The sequence below is a fragment of the Phyllostomus hastatus genome, unplaced genomic scaffold, assembly GCF_019186645.2.
Source record: "Phyllostomus hastatus isolate PE091 unplaced genomic scaffold, TTU_PhHast_1.1 phas_contig_40, whole genome shotgun sequence".
In the NCBI taxonomy this organism is placed as follows: Eukaryota; Metazoa; Chordata; class Mammalia; order Chiroptera; family Phyllostomidae; genus Phyllostomus; species Phyllostomus hastatus.
Genome location: NW_025333872.1, coordinates 12,379,373 through 12,395,208, shown reverse-complemented (window position 1 = coordinate 12,395,208; position 15,836 = coordinate 12,379,373). Strand labels below are relative to the sequence as shown.

The following is a 15,836-nucleotide window of genomic DNA, read 5'->3' as shown; positions in this document are numbered from 1 at the left end:
GGAAGGTTTTAAAATGTGTTGTACCCTAGATAAGCCAGAGTGAGTTTTTTTAAAAAATTGAAATATGGGTTTGGGAGAGATGGAAAGTCCATGAATGCCTAAAAAAAAGGAAAAATTTTTTGAGTGTTCATAAGTTAGAAAGATATATTACTGTGCATGTTGCTTTCCAAGTGCCTTCCTCTTGTGTCAGTAGAGCTTAGGTTAAAAAAAAGTTCATAAATTTCAGGCACTAAGAACAACAGAGTCATTTTACTCATGTTAAACACAGGTCAGCAGGTCCTTGGGCTTACCACAGTCACTCAGGGACCCAGGCTGATGGAGTAGCTACTATTTTCAATTGTTGGTCACCGCACCAAAACAGCTGACATGACCCTATCGAATCACAAGGAGGTTAGGAATTGCAATGCCCCTTTTTGCCTGGAACTAGAGACAACCAGAAAACAATTAGAGAACCATACTACCATAATCCCTATGACCAGAAAAGCAGACAAAGACAGAACTCCAAATATAAGCTGGGGTGTTTTCCATGTCCCGTTTTTACACCCATGCAGATTCGTAGGGATGTTAACAGCCATGGCTAAGTACCACAAATCTCATGCCACCACCATAGTCCTGGATCCCTTGCCAAAAAAAAAAAAAGGAAGCCTTTGCTCTTTGTGAGAGTGTGTGTGTCACCCAGTGTGTGACTCATCCATTCTCCCCCACTGTGCCCCTCCCACTGCAGGAGTTTCTTCCACGCAGAACTGGTCTGTCAGGCTGCAGGGCCCCTGCATGTGGGGCTGGCTGCCTCCGCCTGGGAATCTGCCATTCAGGACTAAATCGACAGCGATACAGGAACCCAGCCTGCTGATTTGTGGCACGATACGATGAAGGAAAGCTACTGACGCCAGCTCTTGTCTCAGCTGCCAGGGATCGGGGCAAACTTGCTGGTGACTTCTTGTTGACTAGCCACAGTGAGTAGTCCCACGTCGTCCTTCTCCTTCAGTGACTTTCTTTGGAGACAAATTTCAGAAATGAAAAGCCAATTGCAATTCTACAATTTTGAGGCTTTGTAACTTGGGGTTTAAAAACATATGAAATGAGTAAAGGTTAAAAAACAATTTGCTAACTTAGAGGCACTTTACATAATTCAATAATAGCACTAATCTGGTATGAAAATATATTTTTTAATCTATTACTGTTGTTCCTCTGACCCCATCCAAATATCAGAGTCCAAGACATTTGAACTTTTGAAGGAATTTTCTTTTGTTGACATTCTAAAATTGATGGGTAAATACTGAGGCTAATTAACTGTTTTTTTTTAAATAATTTTTCCTCATAAACTTTGTAATGTTTTATCTACAATTTTGACTTATTTACAAGACATAAACAGGTCTAAAGTCTCCTTGAAAACAGAGGAATATTTTTACACCTTCACAAAAAAATCCTGCACTTTCAGCAACCTACAGCATTAAGAATCCTTGACCCTAGATGTTATTTTTCATAGACCAGTCTTTCTCAAGATAAATGTAAACTTTGGGGAGATTTCTCTTGGTTCATAAGCTTGTCTGTATTGTGTTATTCTTTGTACTTGGGGAGAGAATGGCCAAATGTCTATATTCCCATTGGTTTTCATATCATTCTTTAAAGTATTTTTGTAACTGGTACCTAACTCTTTCCCTTCCTTTTTATGAAGGATTCTTTGTCAGTATTTGTTGAGTGTAAATTTTGAAAGTTCAGTTTTGCTTAAAAAAATTTATCCTTTGGATTATAACACAATATGTTTTCCTCTCTAAAGTTACAGATAAAGAGTGAGGCTTGAATTAATCTCATATTATTTTTGGTTTATTGAATTTACTCTTTCAAAGTTCATTCAGATTCTTAGAGTTTGGGAAAATTGACTTATTTGCAGCTCAGATAAATGATTTCAGTTATTTGTAGCTGGACAAATGATTAGCCTTAAAAGACTGTAAAACTTGTATTTTGTGACTTTAAGGATTGTATCCTAAGATCACCCAGACCCAAATCTCTTTTCTACAGTATTTGCATAATGCAGAGTTATAGCATCATTGTCTCTATGCAAAATGAATGAAAATTGGTAAACAGAAACCAAAACTCTTATCCAAAGATAATGAGAACAGTGGACAGCTCCAAGCCCAATGACAGCTTGGTCTTTTCAAAAACTGGACTTGGTTGCAGAGGTACAAGGGTTGGGGGTGGAATTCTTTTGCACTGAGCCTGGCAATAATGGAGTGTAAGGTCTATAGAGCATATTTCTAACTATGGCAAAAAATAGAACCAATTAAAAATCAGCCTGCCTATTATAATCATCATGTTCTGCTCATTCTAAACCATGTCACTGATAAAAACACTTCTTGCCACTGGGGCAGACCATGTGCAAATTCCCTTCCCTCCCCTTTGGGTACTGCACCTGTGTCGTGTAGGATTTGACTTAATTCATCAGTGGAAAAATGGTCTATTTTAGAATACAGTAGCTACTTCCACAAAACCATAGCTTAGCATGTTGTCCCATGATCTTTAATCCCATTATCTTGGAAACTTATGGACTCTGTTTGTTTAAAATATGTATTTCTCAATGTAATCTCCATCTCTCAAGCCAATGATTCCCATTTTCATATTTATTTAAGGATTAGGTTTTCAAACCTTATTGCTTCTGCATATCATTCTTGAAACTTTTGATTTCAATGAACAAGCTCCTAAGTTACACTATTTTAAGCCCCAAATGTGGTTTAGTTATAATGGTATCAGGGTATGAAATATGGGGTCCTGTGAGTTACCAGGACCCTCTTTGTATCTTTGCCCTTGTGGCGTCGGCCCCATTTTGTCCTGGCCGTCCTACTGCCTGCAGTCAGACTGCCCTCTGTCACACATTGTTACCACCCGAGGCTGTTTTCAGTTGTGTGTGCTAATATCACCTGGGGAGTTTTTATGAAAAGCCTGTTCATCCCTGAATTGTAATGATTAGTACAGTCTGTGTGAAGAGGTATGTAGGTCTCCACTGTACTCTGCTTTCAACTTCTCAGCAGTAATGAAGTTATTCAAAATATAAAGTTTTGGGGGCAAAATCTTAGTGTCCAAAGCCTTACCACCAGAAAAGTGGATTCAGTGGCCCTGGAGTAGGGGCCAGGCTGGTAGTTGTTTTAAAAGCTCCTCTGGGAATCCTAATGAGCAATCAAAGTTGGAAATTGCTGTTACAGGGATTCTGTATCCTTCAGCTTCTCTGAAAGAGAAAGGGTCCCTTTTTCGCCCAAGTTTGACAATTCCTGGGGTAGTCTGGGAGGCCCAGCTTGAATCATCTGCTGACTACTAACCCAGGCAGCAAAGGTGAGGCACACCATTCAGAATGGCTGCAGGCACAGTAAAAAAGGCAGGTAAGCACTTTCCAGATAAGCATGGAGGGGCTGAGAGGACAGTTAGACAAAATGAATAACAACAGCAACAACGAAGTATCCAGTGTACTCCTCCAACAGAAATGCAAATTGAGTTCTGAACTGCTAAATCTGAGAACATCTGGCTATTGATAAGCTAAAGCCATCATTTGTTACTATAGTGATGTTTCAAATTATGCTTTTTAAAATGATGGAATGATAGAGAATTATTCTTTATAAGTTTGAAAGTTTGTTAGCAAAATACAAATTAAATATATCAATATTTAATAACAAAAATAAAAACTCTGTCCCTGGCAAAGTGGGCCTTACAAATTGGTATGCATTACATAATATATGTTAATAAATACCACTAAAGAAGGTCATCTCTAGGCCTAATGTTCCCATGTAGCAGGTATGCATTTTACTTAATAACACATCTGGTCTTTACAATTTCCCGTGTCCCAAAGGAAATTCTCTACATCAGTTAGTAGGTTCTGAGTCACCACCCCCTTCCCAACTATCTTGCAGGAAATTCTACCTCAACTTTGTCTTTGAAGGGGCAGCCTCTTGCCAAGGGTCTGGCAAGAATTCTGAGAGCCTTACAATTTCAAATTGTCCTGTAGTTGGAAGAGAGTGACACCGTCACTTCTGTAAAAGCTTGGGCATAGAGACCTTTTGTGACAGTCCCTATCACCAAGGACCTCAGGTTTCCTGTCTTCCTTACACCCTGGTTCTCCCACAGATGTCCTGTCACTGTCTAGGGGCATTGGGTTGTCGATGACCATGGAGTCTCTTCTTTGGAAGAATGGTTTTGGTGCTGAAAAGCAGGAGATGTATAAGCTGATGCAAAAATAAATGGTGACATTTTTCTAGCTAGTTCTGGAAAAAGAACTGGGCTTTCTTAGCAAAACTGGACTTTTTGGAGAAAGAAAGGCTCTGTGATTTTTAAGGGAATCAGAGTAGGAAGAGAGAGGAAGAATACTTGAAGATAGATGAGGAGTTTTCCAGGCCTTGGGAAGTGGCTGAAACTGGGTCTGCCCCAAGCCGTCTTTGCTTATTGAGACAATAAAGTATTGATGTGGTCTCTGTGGACCTGAGAAGTAGAGAGAAAAGTGGGGCACAGACGTTTCAGTGTGCGCAAGGCAGGGCCAAGTACTGAGACCCAAAGCCCAGCAGAAGCTAGCATAGAGGGAGGCTTATCTTTGCATGCCTCTCTCCTGTTGCTGATGTCAGAATATTATCATCCCTGGGGAGAAAGGAAGAGGAAAAGAAAGAGGAAATGCTGAATTGATCAAAAGAGACCTAATTTAGACTGATAGTTGATGAGTTTAACATGCATGGGAAAATTTTCCATCATTGGCTCAAATAAGGAATCCAGTGCAAATTTAATTTGGTTATACTGCAAAAAAAGTCACTCTGTTTCATGACTGCTAAATGTGTACTACTACACATTATCATCATGGTCTTTGCATACTTGTCCTAACTATAGACTTTAAGTACCGATTCTTCCTCAGCTGGTTGATCCAGAAAGCCAGCTTCCCTCCCAAATGCTGGCTGTACCTCTGAGATGCCTGTCCCTTTCACTGGAGCCCAGCGTGTCTTAGTTCTCCTTGGCTGTGGTTCTCCTTATGGAGCCTTATGTCTTGACAACCACTTCAAAACTTACTTGGTGTAAAAGTCTCTTCCTGCCCAAGAACCAAATTGTAAAGAAATTGCTCTTTGAATAGAAACATTGATGCTTTGGCTATTCTCTTGTTCATTTAATGTGGAGAATGAGAGTAAATTAATATTTTCTGACATTAAAAGATTAAGAGAGTTTGCCACTCAGAAACCTTCATTAAAAGAACTTTGAAAGGATACAACCCAGTAAGAAATGAAGTGAATGGGGAGACAGGTATGAAATATAAGAAAGAATGTGAAATGCAAGGCACTAAAGGATAAAAGGTGTCTTTTTTTTATTGAACTGATGAAAATATCCTTTCAGGTTTAAGAGTTAGATAGTTCCTTGTTTTTATATTGTTTTATATTTTTGAAGATCAGCTTGGGGGACATTTTCTCTTTCTATTTAAACTGGCAAATAATTAGTCATGACTCTTTCATGTACATGAATTATGAATAAATATTTTCATATATTATATAAATGAGAGAGAATACCAAATGTCAAATGAGATAAAGTTCACAAAATATCATAAAACTGCTTCAAAAGTAACCTGATACTCCAATTTACCACCTAATTAAAAGTATCTGGTTGAATAAACATTTATATTTCATTGTGATTATTAAGGTACTGAGTCAAGAAGTCCACATTTTTAATCCTTTTACTGCTGTGCTGATCAGAGGAAAGATGCCATTTAAAATTTCCTACTTTAATATTCTCATTTTGCAAAAAGAAAACAAATTATCACTTATCAATGAGCATAATTGAGGATTTGTACTATATAAATAGTATAGACACACATATATCAGAAATCATTCTCATGTGATGAGCTGTCATATATTTTTATCTTATAACAGTTACTTTATAACTGTTATGCACTTTTTTACACTGGGGTTTTTCACTTCTGAGTCTTCACTCACATGAATGATATAGTTCTGGGATGCTTTTGCAAAAGTAGTAAGCATTGCAGCTTGATGTGTCCCACTGTTATCAGTTAGGGATAACAAGGTGGGGTTTTTTTTTAAGATTTTTATTTTATTTATTTTTAGAGAGGGAAGAGAGGGCGAAAGAGAGAGATAGAGAAACATCAATGTGCAGTTGCTGGTGGCCATGGCCTGCAACCCAGCCAGGCATGTTCCCTGACTGGGAATCAAACCTGCGATGCTTTGGTTGGCAGCCTGCGCTCAATCCACTGAGCTACACCAGCCAGGGCACAAGATGGTTTTCATATAGTAAAAAAAATGCTGAAGTCCATTGAAATCTGAACAATGGTAGAAGTGCTTCAGGTGAAAATTTGCATTGATGGAAATACATAAATCTTGAAACAAATTTTTCCACCTAAATGCAACTTAAATATCAGCTCAACTATCTCATTTACTTCTCTTCATTTTGAGTCATACTTCTCCTTCTGTACTTCCTCCCTCGACTAATATTATCCAAGTTCTCCTAGATGCTTATTCTAATATAATCAACATCATCCTTTGCTACATTTCCCATATGCTTTCTTCCCTAAACTTTTGCTTATTTTTCTAAATCCAGTCTTTTATAGTATAGACACTTCACTCCTTTTTCTGACTCATTTGGTCATGATAACTTCTGAATCCTTCCCCCTGCCGTTTCTGAGGTTCTGGACCTTGTTGTTGATCACCTGGATGAGGAACGGCCTCTTCACTGGATCCTGGTGCACACTGTAGCCTGGAAGAGAGAATGCCCAAAAAGAACCTTAGCCAGAGGACAGCAGTCACTGTGGATGGTGACCCTGAGGGAGCACATACTCCCCATGTCCCAATTCTCCCTGCTCTCCCTAACCTGCTGATGACTTTCATTAGAAGAACCCAACTGAAAGCCAGAAGTAGGCTCAGCCCTGTTACTGAGATTTTGTTAAGTGTCCAGTACCAGAAATGACTCAATTTTTCTGGGTGGTCTAAACTAATAGCAGATGTTCTTGGTCTCTGTATTGTTTCCCTGACCTGGGTTGCTCTGGAGTCTTTATTTCCATCAGAGAAAGTCAGTCCCTGTTCCTTTTCCCATTTACAGTGTGTCTCCAATACCCAATTAAAAAATTGTCTAGTTAGAAGAGGGAAAACAAAAGGATTACTGCATTTTTCTTTGCTTTAGATTTCTGGGTACTAGTGGAGTTTCTGGACCTTTTTTTCTACTCTATCATCTGACTAAAAGGGTAAAAAGAAAAGGACAGTAAGGGTTAGGAGATGTGCCCTACTTCTACATGCTACTCTAGTTCAAAATTTTCACTTTCTTTCTTTTAGCAGTTTTGAAGTTATTCCCTTAAATAGCACTGTTTTTTTCTCATTTTCTTGCAAGTAGTGAAGTTTTCACTGGTTTTCAATATTTTGTTAGTGTTAGATGAACTCTTCTATGATTGATTTCCAGCCAAGCATCTTAACTGAGAAATCCCACTGATGTTTTTTCAATGGATATTGTATATTTTACAGAGCATCTTGGTGACTGTTCTTCCCATTAATACTCTAACATTATAATATACTACTACCTGATACTGATATGTTATCAAAGCTCTGCATACATGTTGTTTTAATGTTTGTGTAATTTTAATATCAATTTATCTTACTTTCTATCCATTTGGTGATTGTTTGGCATCTATTTTGTTTCCATATTCCTATTTTTGCTACTTTATATGCAACTGCCATCATTGAGCGGCATGCCATGCTTTTCTTTTGTATTTGGAGGTTTCTGTGTGACAAAATCCCAAAAGTTGTGCAGCGTTGCAATAGTTTGGGTTTCCAAATATTGTATACCATTACAGACTTTTAAATTTACCCTGGAAGCCTTTAACTGTCGGACTGGATTCTCTCTTGGTTTTGTGGTGACTGGAGAGGTCCTCAGGCACACCTTTGCCCAGTGTCCGATGTAGATGCCACATGCGCTTGCTCATTCCCATTTGCAAGTTACCTCCCAGGTGTGAGGGCTCACCATTACTCATCATTGCTGGAAACCCGCATGCAAAAGAAAAAAGTATCCAGTTCCAAAGAGATTTAGAGAAACTGGTCAAGGCCCAGGGGAACCAATGAAAATTATTTCAGGTTTTAAAAAACTGCACTTCTGGAGAAAAATGGGGATTTATTTAAACATATGGGTAGGTAGCTCTGTGGATATGGTTTGGAACATGGAGAATCATACTTGCTCCCAAGATAGGTCAGTGCCTAACTTTCTGCTGTTGGAGAGGTTACCTCTAGAAAATCCTTGTTAAAATCTACACTTACTTGAAATGACTAAAATAAAAAAAATAGTGTTCACGTACACATGACTGATAGCTTATTGGATTAGTTAACTCTTCCTTCTTGGCACTCAGGAGTTCTGAAAGATCCAAGAAAGGAGGCCCTTGTTATGGGAAAGATTGCTTCAAAAGAGCTTTGTCCAATAAAAATATTCTAGACTGGAGCCAAACAATTCTAGACTGAGACCCTGAGCATCTGGACACAGCATGGGAGATGATCCAGGATAAAAACAGAAGGAATTCTGAAGGCTATTCTATTTAGTGTGTAAATTTCTTTACAGTCATTTAAACCTAGATATCTCTCCTTGCCCCACCCCCATCTCACTCTCTGTGTCTCTCTCAGTCTCTGAGTGTATATGGATGGATGGATGGATGGATGGATGGATAGATAGATGACAGATAGATAGATTTGGTTAGAGATTGTGATCTGCCCTTTCACATTTCCAATGAGTACAGAAAGAAGGAGGACAGGGATGGAACAATGTAGTTCTACAAAGCCCTGGATCAGGGGTCCAAAGAGAGTCAGGTTCCTCCAATAATTTGGGTTGTAAGCTTGGGAAAGCCACTTACTATCTGGACAATTTCCTCTTTGATAAGAAAAGGAAAATGGTAACTTCTCTGCCTACCTCATAAAATCTTGTGTCAAGGTAAAAGTTAAATGTGAATATGTTCTGAAAGAATTAACCCCATACAGAAATCAGCTCTTTATTATTTTAGAAAAACCACGTGACATAATGAAAAAAGTCACAAACCTGGGTTCAGATCACAAATGTGCCACTTAGTACCTGTGAGGGTGAGCAGGGTCAACTTTTAGCCCTTTATTTTAGAACATTGTGGAAATGACTTCAGTTGCACAGAATTACTTGATGGCATTAAAAGGGCTAATGTGGACACAGTGCCAGACACACAGTAAACAAACAATAGTTATTTGTTATATTCTCTTTCCTTCCATAATGTCTGCATTCAGGCAGAAGGGATGGGACTGGTCATTTGGTCATTGACCAGAGGTGAACTAGTGGGATGGTTGAATAATAGACATTATAGAATCTTTCACCCCTGAGATCATCTCATGGGTGTCCCCACAGTCTGTCTGAGAACTCTGATAGCATTTTGTGGATCTCACTTAGAGCCTCAGGAATTCATTACAAAACCTAATTATGCAAGTGGTAGCCTCAGACTGTCAGCTGACAAAGCTGGTGATTGAAGTGCTTTTGGGTGGCTGATAAAGTTCTGTCTAGAGTTTTGTTTGCCTTTGTTTGTGAATGCTGTGATTGCTAGGCCAATAATTTCTTTCTAATTAAGATCGAAGAGTTCAAGTTGTAGAGCTTCTTTTTAGTTGTCTTTTTTTTTCCAAAATCACCTCATAAATTGCTCTGGTCTCTAGCATTTATGTGGGTAAATGTGTACTTAAATTAAGCAAATGTTTGTTCTGAGGGAGCCAGCCACAGAACACACGCCACTCATGTTTTATTTCTGCCAGTTTTGTCTTTCACTAGTGATCTGTGCCAGTTGCCAGCCAATGATATGGCTTTGGGTAGAGGAATTCGACATGGAGATAGAAGACATACCTTGAATTTAAATTGCATAGAAAGATGAGAATTGTTTTGTAGGACCTGGAACTTTGGAATATTTCCTATCATGTCTGTTACACTAGCTTTGACACTGAGGGTCTACAGGTCATTAGGGAGCAAGTCCCATCCAAGTTCCCAATCCACTGGTGGTGCCTCAGTAGCCCCATCACACTGTGACTTCTCTGAGGTGGTAAGGGGGCAGAGAAGAAGTTACTCTTATTTAATTTCTAGCTGTTAAGACATTGCTCGGAAATGAGGGGCTCATTTTCTCTCTGCTGAATAAACACATCAATGAACACCTTAACCACCTTTGTCAGATTTGGGAAGCAGGTAACAGAGAATGGTAAAACATTCTAGGTTGGATGGTTGGTGACATCTCTTTGCAATGTGATCATTGTATACTTTGCTCCTCCATTGTTCTTTTATAAGGGAGGAAGTGAAGCAGTTCTTAATTTAAAAAAAATCCAACACTTTGTATTTGGCATATTTTACTTTGCAAAATTTCAGTGCTGATATAGTTACTCTTCTTCCTCTTCTTCTCCTTCTCCTTCTCCTTATTCTTTGGTGTGAGTTACCAGAGGTGACAATTTTTTTAGATTGTATGTTTTTGAAAAATGAGCTTTTTCTGAAGTGAATGTCTCTGATGAATGTTTTGGCCTAGGCTACATGGAACCAACATTTCAAACACTTGTTTGAGAAGGAAGAGTTATACTCCAGCTACCCCTGCATTTCAGAAACGTGTGGGCTGACCTGGGAAAGGAGGTATGAACCATTAGAGACCTATGGCTTTTCAAACCAAAATGGGGTCAAAGGTTCTAGGGGTGTGGGGAGACTGAGGGGTCAGGAGATCGGGTCTGTGCTACTGTACCCTTTTGCTTCATCTAAACATTCCACTGTCATGGAACTGAAAAAAAGAACTAATGTGAAAAAAAGATTAATATGAACATATCTGGATGAAAATGGTTCTATTTAAGTTCAGATTAAAATATGCCACTTTATTTAAAGAGCAGTTTTATAAGCAACATCCAGAGTCAACCTTAGCAAATATTTCTTCTAGTTAAAAAACTGAAATAAAAGTTAAATTTGCACTAAAAATGAAACAGCAGACATGGATTGTAAAAACCATATTAGAAAATTCTGGGTAGCAGCATAATTATCAAAACAGGCCATTCCACAAAATCTAGTGAAGGTCATCCCCACATAAAACACAAAGTGCTTATTTTATCATACAGGGAGACATAATTTTGGTAATAATCAAAAAGCATTTTGATAAAAATGAAAATTTCACTATACTTACAATTTAAAACAAAATGACAATTAATAAACAAAAAATTCTCAGTACAACATCTTAAACATTTTAAGCAAACAGAATGGTTTTCATGTTGATTCATCAACCTTAAATAATCATTCAATTCCTCCTCCATTTTTTTTAAGATTTTATTTATTTATTTTTAGAGAAGGAAGGGAGGGAGGGAGAGAGAGAGAGAGAGAGAGAGAGAGGAAGAGAGAGAGAGAGAGAAAAACATTAATGTGCGGTTGCTGGGGGTCATGGCCTGCAACCCAGGCATGTACCCTGACTGGGAATCGAACCTGCGATACTTTGGTTCGCAGCCCGTGCTCAATCCACTGAGCTACGCCAGGCAGGTCCTCCTCCATTTTTTAAAAAATGTATCTATTGAGTATTGGGCTGAGTACTGCTAACTCCATGAGAGTTTGTTGTCTTGAATCATTCCTTAAATCACTTTTTAAAATAACTTAGTTAAGAGAAAGAGCATTCTGTATGATGGAAATTTTAATATACAGTCAATGCAATTCAGAAAACATGGAATCATGCTCAGATTTCTTGAGAATTGTGTCAACAAATTCATCAGTTTTAATTGTTTCCATTTTTATGATTTTACCCAGTAACTGCTTTGGTGATGATTCTTATAAGTCACATTCATGATTTGCATCCTGAAATTTCCATCCATTGAATGACTGAGATTGGAATAAAGCAAGCAAACATGACTGTCATTTACTTAAAATTTTGTGACCACCTGGCTTGCTACTAAATTCTTTAAAAGTGCTGATCAACAAAGTGGTCCCTTTGCTTAAAGAACTATAGACCTTCAGAAAGCTGCATTGATAATAAGCTGAAACAGATAATACAAAATATTTTAAATAGTCATTGAATTTCAGTGGAATTTCAGCTAGGCAAGTATTTCAACTGAAGAGCCATGATTTAAATATACACTTTGCCTAATCTTTAAAATAATGTCATTGCTACAGAATTATGCATGATTGGGATCAAGACTATTCTCTTTTGGCTAAAAATGGTCAAGTAGCAAATATCAACCATTACGAAGTCCCTGACCTTTGCTGGTGACATCCAAGCCTTCCAAATCATTCTGTCTGAAAACAAAGAAACAGCGAATGCCTTTCAAATGGGTTCTCACTCAGGATAAAAAATATTAAAATAATTAAAGTTTAGGATTGAAGTTTTCAACTTATGTGATTCCTCTATAGAGCATAGACCTGATGAAAATTGTCAGCTCTTCCCAATCACCTTCCCCCTCTTCCTCCTTTCTTCTTCCTTTATTGAATATATCATGTTCCTGCCACATGTCCAGCACTGTTCTAGGTGACACGGCATCATTTTGATGTCAGTTTTGGCAGAAATAAGTTGCTTCCTATCTAAGAAAATAAAGCTCCAGGGTTAGGTGGGAATGAGGGATAATAGGCCAAGCCAGGTGCTTACTCTCCTTAAAAATATATTTCTAGACTGAGTCTGCACATAGGAATTTCAACTCACATTTCACCAGAGCCACCCACACATTTCTCAGCCCTGCCTAACCCGGAGAGTGAGCCATCATTCCCATCCTCCGAACCTGGGTTGTTATTTATTACACCTGGGCAGGTAGCTGCCCTCAGAGGGATTTTCCCAGGAGGCATCACATGCAAGCCCACAGAAGATGATTGCTGGAGGATATCTCAGCAAGTGCTTGTGCCTCCCAGCGCCAGCTTATGCTCACGTGCAGCTTCCTGGAGAAGTCTATGGATGGGAGACCCCAGGGAGGGTGGCCACCTTGGAAGCAGGGACTTCTTAGTAGACAGCACTAAGGACAGAACCCACTCTCATAGGCTGACTGAATCTGCAATGGCAATGAATTTTGAAATCTTCAGATTGGAAACCTTTTGTCTTTTCATTTATTTTTATAGAAGCCAGAAAGGCAGCTGTGTTGAAGACAATGACTCATATGTTTTTGCTGTGCTGCTTAGTGTTTCTTTTGCCTACAGAGTCCTGTAGGACATTATGCCAGGTAAGAGAAGGGAGGTGGGGAGATGATATGGTGGGGACATGAAATGGAAACTAAAATCCAGTTCTATGTCATCTGAGCTGAAAGGTACAGAGAACATGGTGGTAGAACGGTTCAGCCAGAAAAAAATTGCAACTAAAACATGCAACCAAAACCCATTTTAGCAAGAGCTGAAATTTATTTTCCCATCAACTTTTTCTGTATATTCCTGATTTGCAATGAGGCTCAAATGATTTAAAGGTGATAAACTCTTCTTTCTATGTCCCTTGATGATGAAGCTTTCAGTTGCTTATAACTAGGGCAGTGCCACTTCCTCAGGTGCACTTGGAAATGTGGGTGTGGTGAGGGTGTCACACTGACTGGAAGATATTTAATGGCATTTCGTGTGGGCAGGCCCTAGGAATGGTCTGCCACAGTGAAGCATTGTCCCACACCAAATGGTGTCTCCTTTGCAAAACCTGAGAGTGATCATCATGGGTGGGCTGGAAGGAGCAATGACAAAATCAGACGGTCAAGGCTCGGCAAGGTCTAACTGGGATGGAGTTTGTAGCAATGTACTGTCTGTACATTTTGTGGGGCAGTGAGTGCTATGGCTCTCTCTGGAATAGTTTTCCTCATACTATATGTCATTTTAATTTCTCTATTAGTTACTTATTTAAATTAAGGTGTGGAGAATCAGAGAGAGAGATAGAGAACAAAAAAGAAAATATTATTATTGGACCACAAGATCTGAAAGGGAGCTTTGAGATCAACTAGTGAAGCCAGCTCCCTTATTTTATCAACAGGAAAGCTGAGGCCCATGTTGTGGAATGTGACTTGTTGAGGTAACATTCCCATTTAGCTAAAGGGCAAGCCCAGGACACCTGTCTTCAAATTCTTAGTTTCTTGATCTTTCCATTTTAATATGTACCTTCTTAAGAAGAGCCTCCTCAAGAAAAAATGACTTTGGAAATTCTTTCTAAGAGTTTCCAAGTGATACTTACTTTACTTTCTGAGTACTTTGTCTTTGGGTGGAACTTTTCCCAATGAGTCCCCTTCCCCCTAACACTGAGCTGGTCCCTAGTTTCTGGAAGAGATTAAACAGAGACTTCTTCAGAAAGGCCTTTCCCAGGCAGCACCCCAACCCCATTTCCTACTGTCATTTTCTCCTCCATGGTTTTCTACAAGACAGAACTTGAAGAGTAATCAGAATGTTGAAGGTTAGCTTCATTTTCTTTATTATTTGGGATCACCTTACTAGGACATTCGATCCTTTTGTTTTTACTAAGCAAGTCATGGATGTTGAGCTTCTGGGTGCTGCTCCTCCCCTGACCTGCCTACTCCCTCAGGCAGCTCTGCAGGTTTAGCAGATGGCAGGTTTTGAAGTGTTTGTTTGTTTGTTTGTTTTAGTATTTGTTTGAGGATTGTTGATATCTGAAGCTAACATAGCTCATATCAGATGCCACCCTAGATATGAAATGACCAGGAGTTGTATATAAGTGTACTTTGGCAAATTAACTAGCAAGAAGTAAATCAGGTCCTTTACTGAAGAAGGCAGAGTTTCCAGAATTCCTTGTAAATAGCATACCACAGCGGTGTGCCCACATATCTGACTAGTATAATGTGACTTCACTATAGTTCATTTAATGTGTCAAGAGTTGTCTACTCTTATATACTTTATTGTGGTGTATTGGAGACCATGGCCCTCTCAAGATGATCTTAGGGTTTCTTGAGATGCTTGTACTTCCATACACACCCCTCTACCTTCTTCACTTGGTCGTGAGTTGACTTGGTGGAAAAAGCAGTGTTGCAGGAGTTAGGAGAGCTGAGTTCTAGTCCCAGCTCGAAGAGGAACACCCTGTATGGCCTGGTATGAGTCACCTCATCTATCCAACACTCACTTTCCTTATCTGTAAAATCAGGGGGTTGGACTGGTTAGTCTATAAGGTCTTTCAGAACTCCAAAAACATTATTTTAGTGTTCTTGTTTAGTGAAAGGCCTTTACTCTTCCATATATACAATACAGCTTGATTCTCTTGATTGAGAAATGAGAAAGTCATCTTACATCAGCATTTTGAAGGACATTGTGTTCCATGAATCAGAGATACCTTCCTCACTTTTGACAAACACCAAATGCTTAATCAGGTTCCCCATAAACTCTCATTTGGTAGAGAAAACAGAAGATTCATCTTGATAACATAGAAAGAAACAGTATTGTGAAGAAGAAAGGAATATGAACTCAAGTGTTAGTCACATAGCCGTGTCACTGAACATTCAGTTCCTCCCCAATGACTGAGATCTAGGAATGCAAGTCAGAGTAATTGTACCAAGGCTCTTTCCAGCCACTAGAGGGCAAACTTCTGGTGCAAAAGCAGGAAAATATAGACTCACATTCCACACACGTGTGCACATACACACAAATGTGCCAGTATATACATATGAATATATAGACATATATATACACACACATATGTACTGATGTAATTACTTAGGGGGATATAAAGAAGCACAATACACAATCCATGTTCTTAAGGAACTTTTAATTGAGAAGCTAACACACATATGTACAAATAATTAGATAGTGAGACAGCAGGTCAGGTGAGTACATGCCAAGTGCTGAATGAGTGGTATGGTGGTATGGATAATAAATTTTACAGGAGCCAGAGAAGAAAAGATGTGTCATTTTGAATTGGATTAGGAAAAACTTCTTAG

General features: G+C 38.9%; 1 protein-coding gene across 1 annotated transcript in view; it reads left to right on the top strand.

Annotated features, from left to right (window-relative positions):
- Positions 1–781: 781 nt before the first annotated feature.
- Positions 782–15,836, top strand: part of ADGRF2 (adhesion G protein-coupled receptor F2) — a 36,984-nt gene continuing 21,929 nt past the window's right edge. The window contains exons 1-3 of the mRNA XM_045843383.1: positions 782–953; positions 10,511–10,611; positions 13,048–13,148. Coding sequence (XP_045699339.1) covers positions 13,077–13,148 — 72 coding nt within the window. The 5' untranslated portion in view covers positions 782–953; positions 10,511–10,611; positions 13,048–13,076. The remainder of the gene's footprint in view (positions 954–10,510; positions 10,612–13,047; positions 13,149–15,836) is intronic.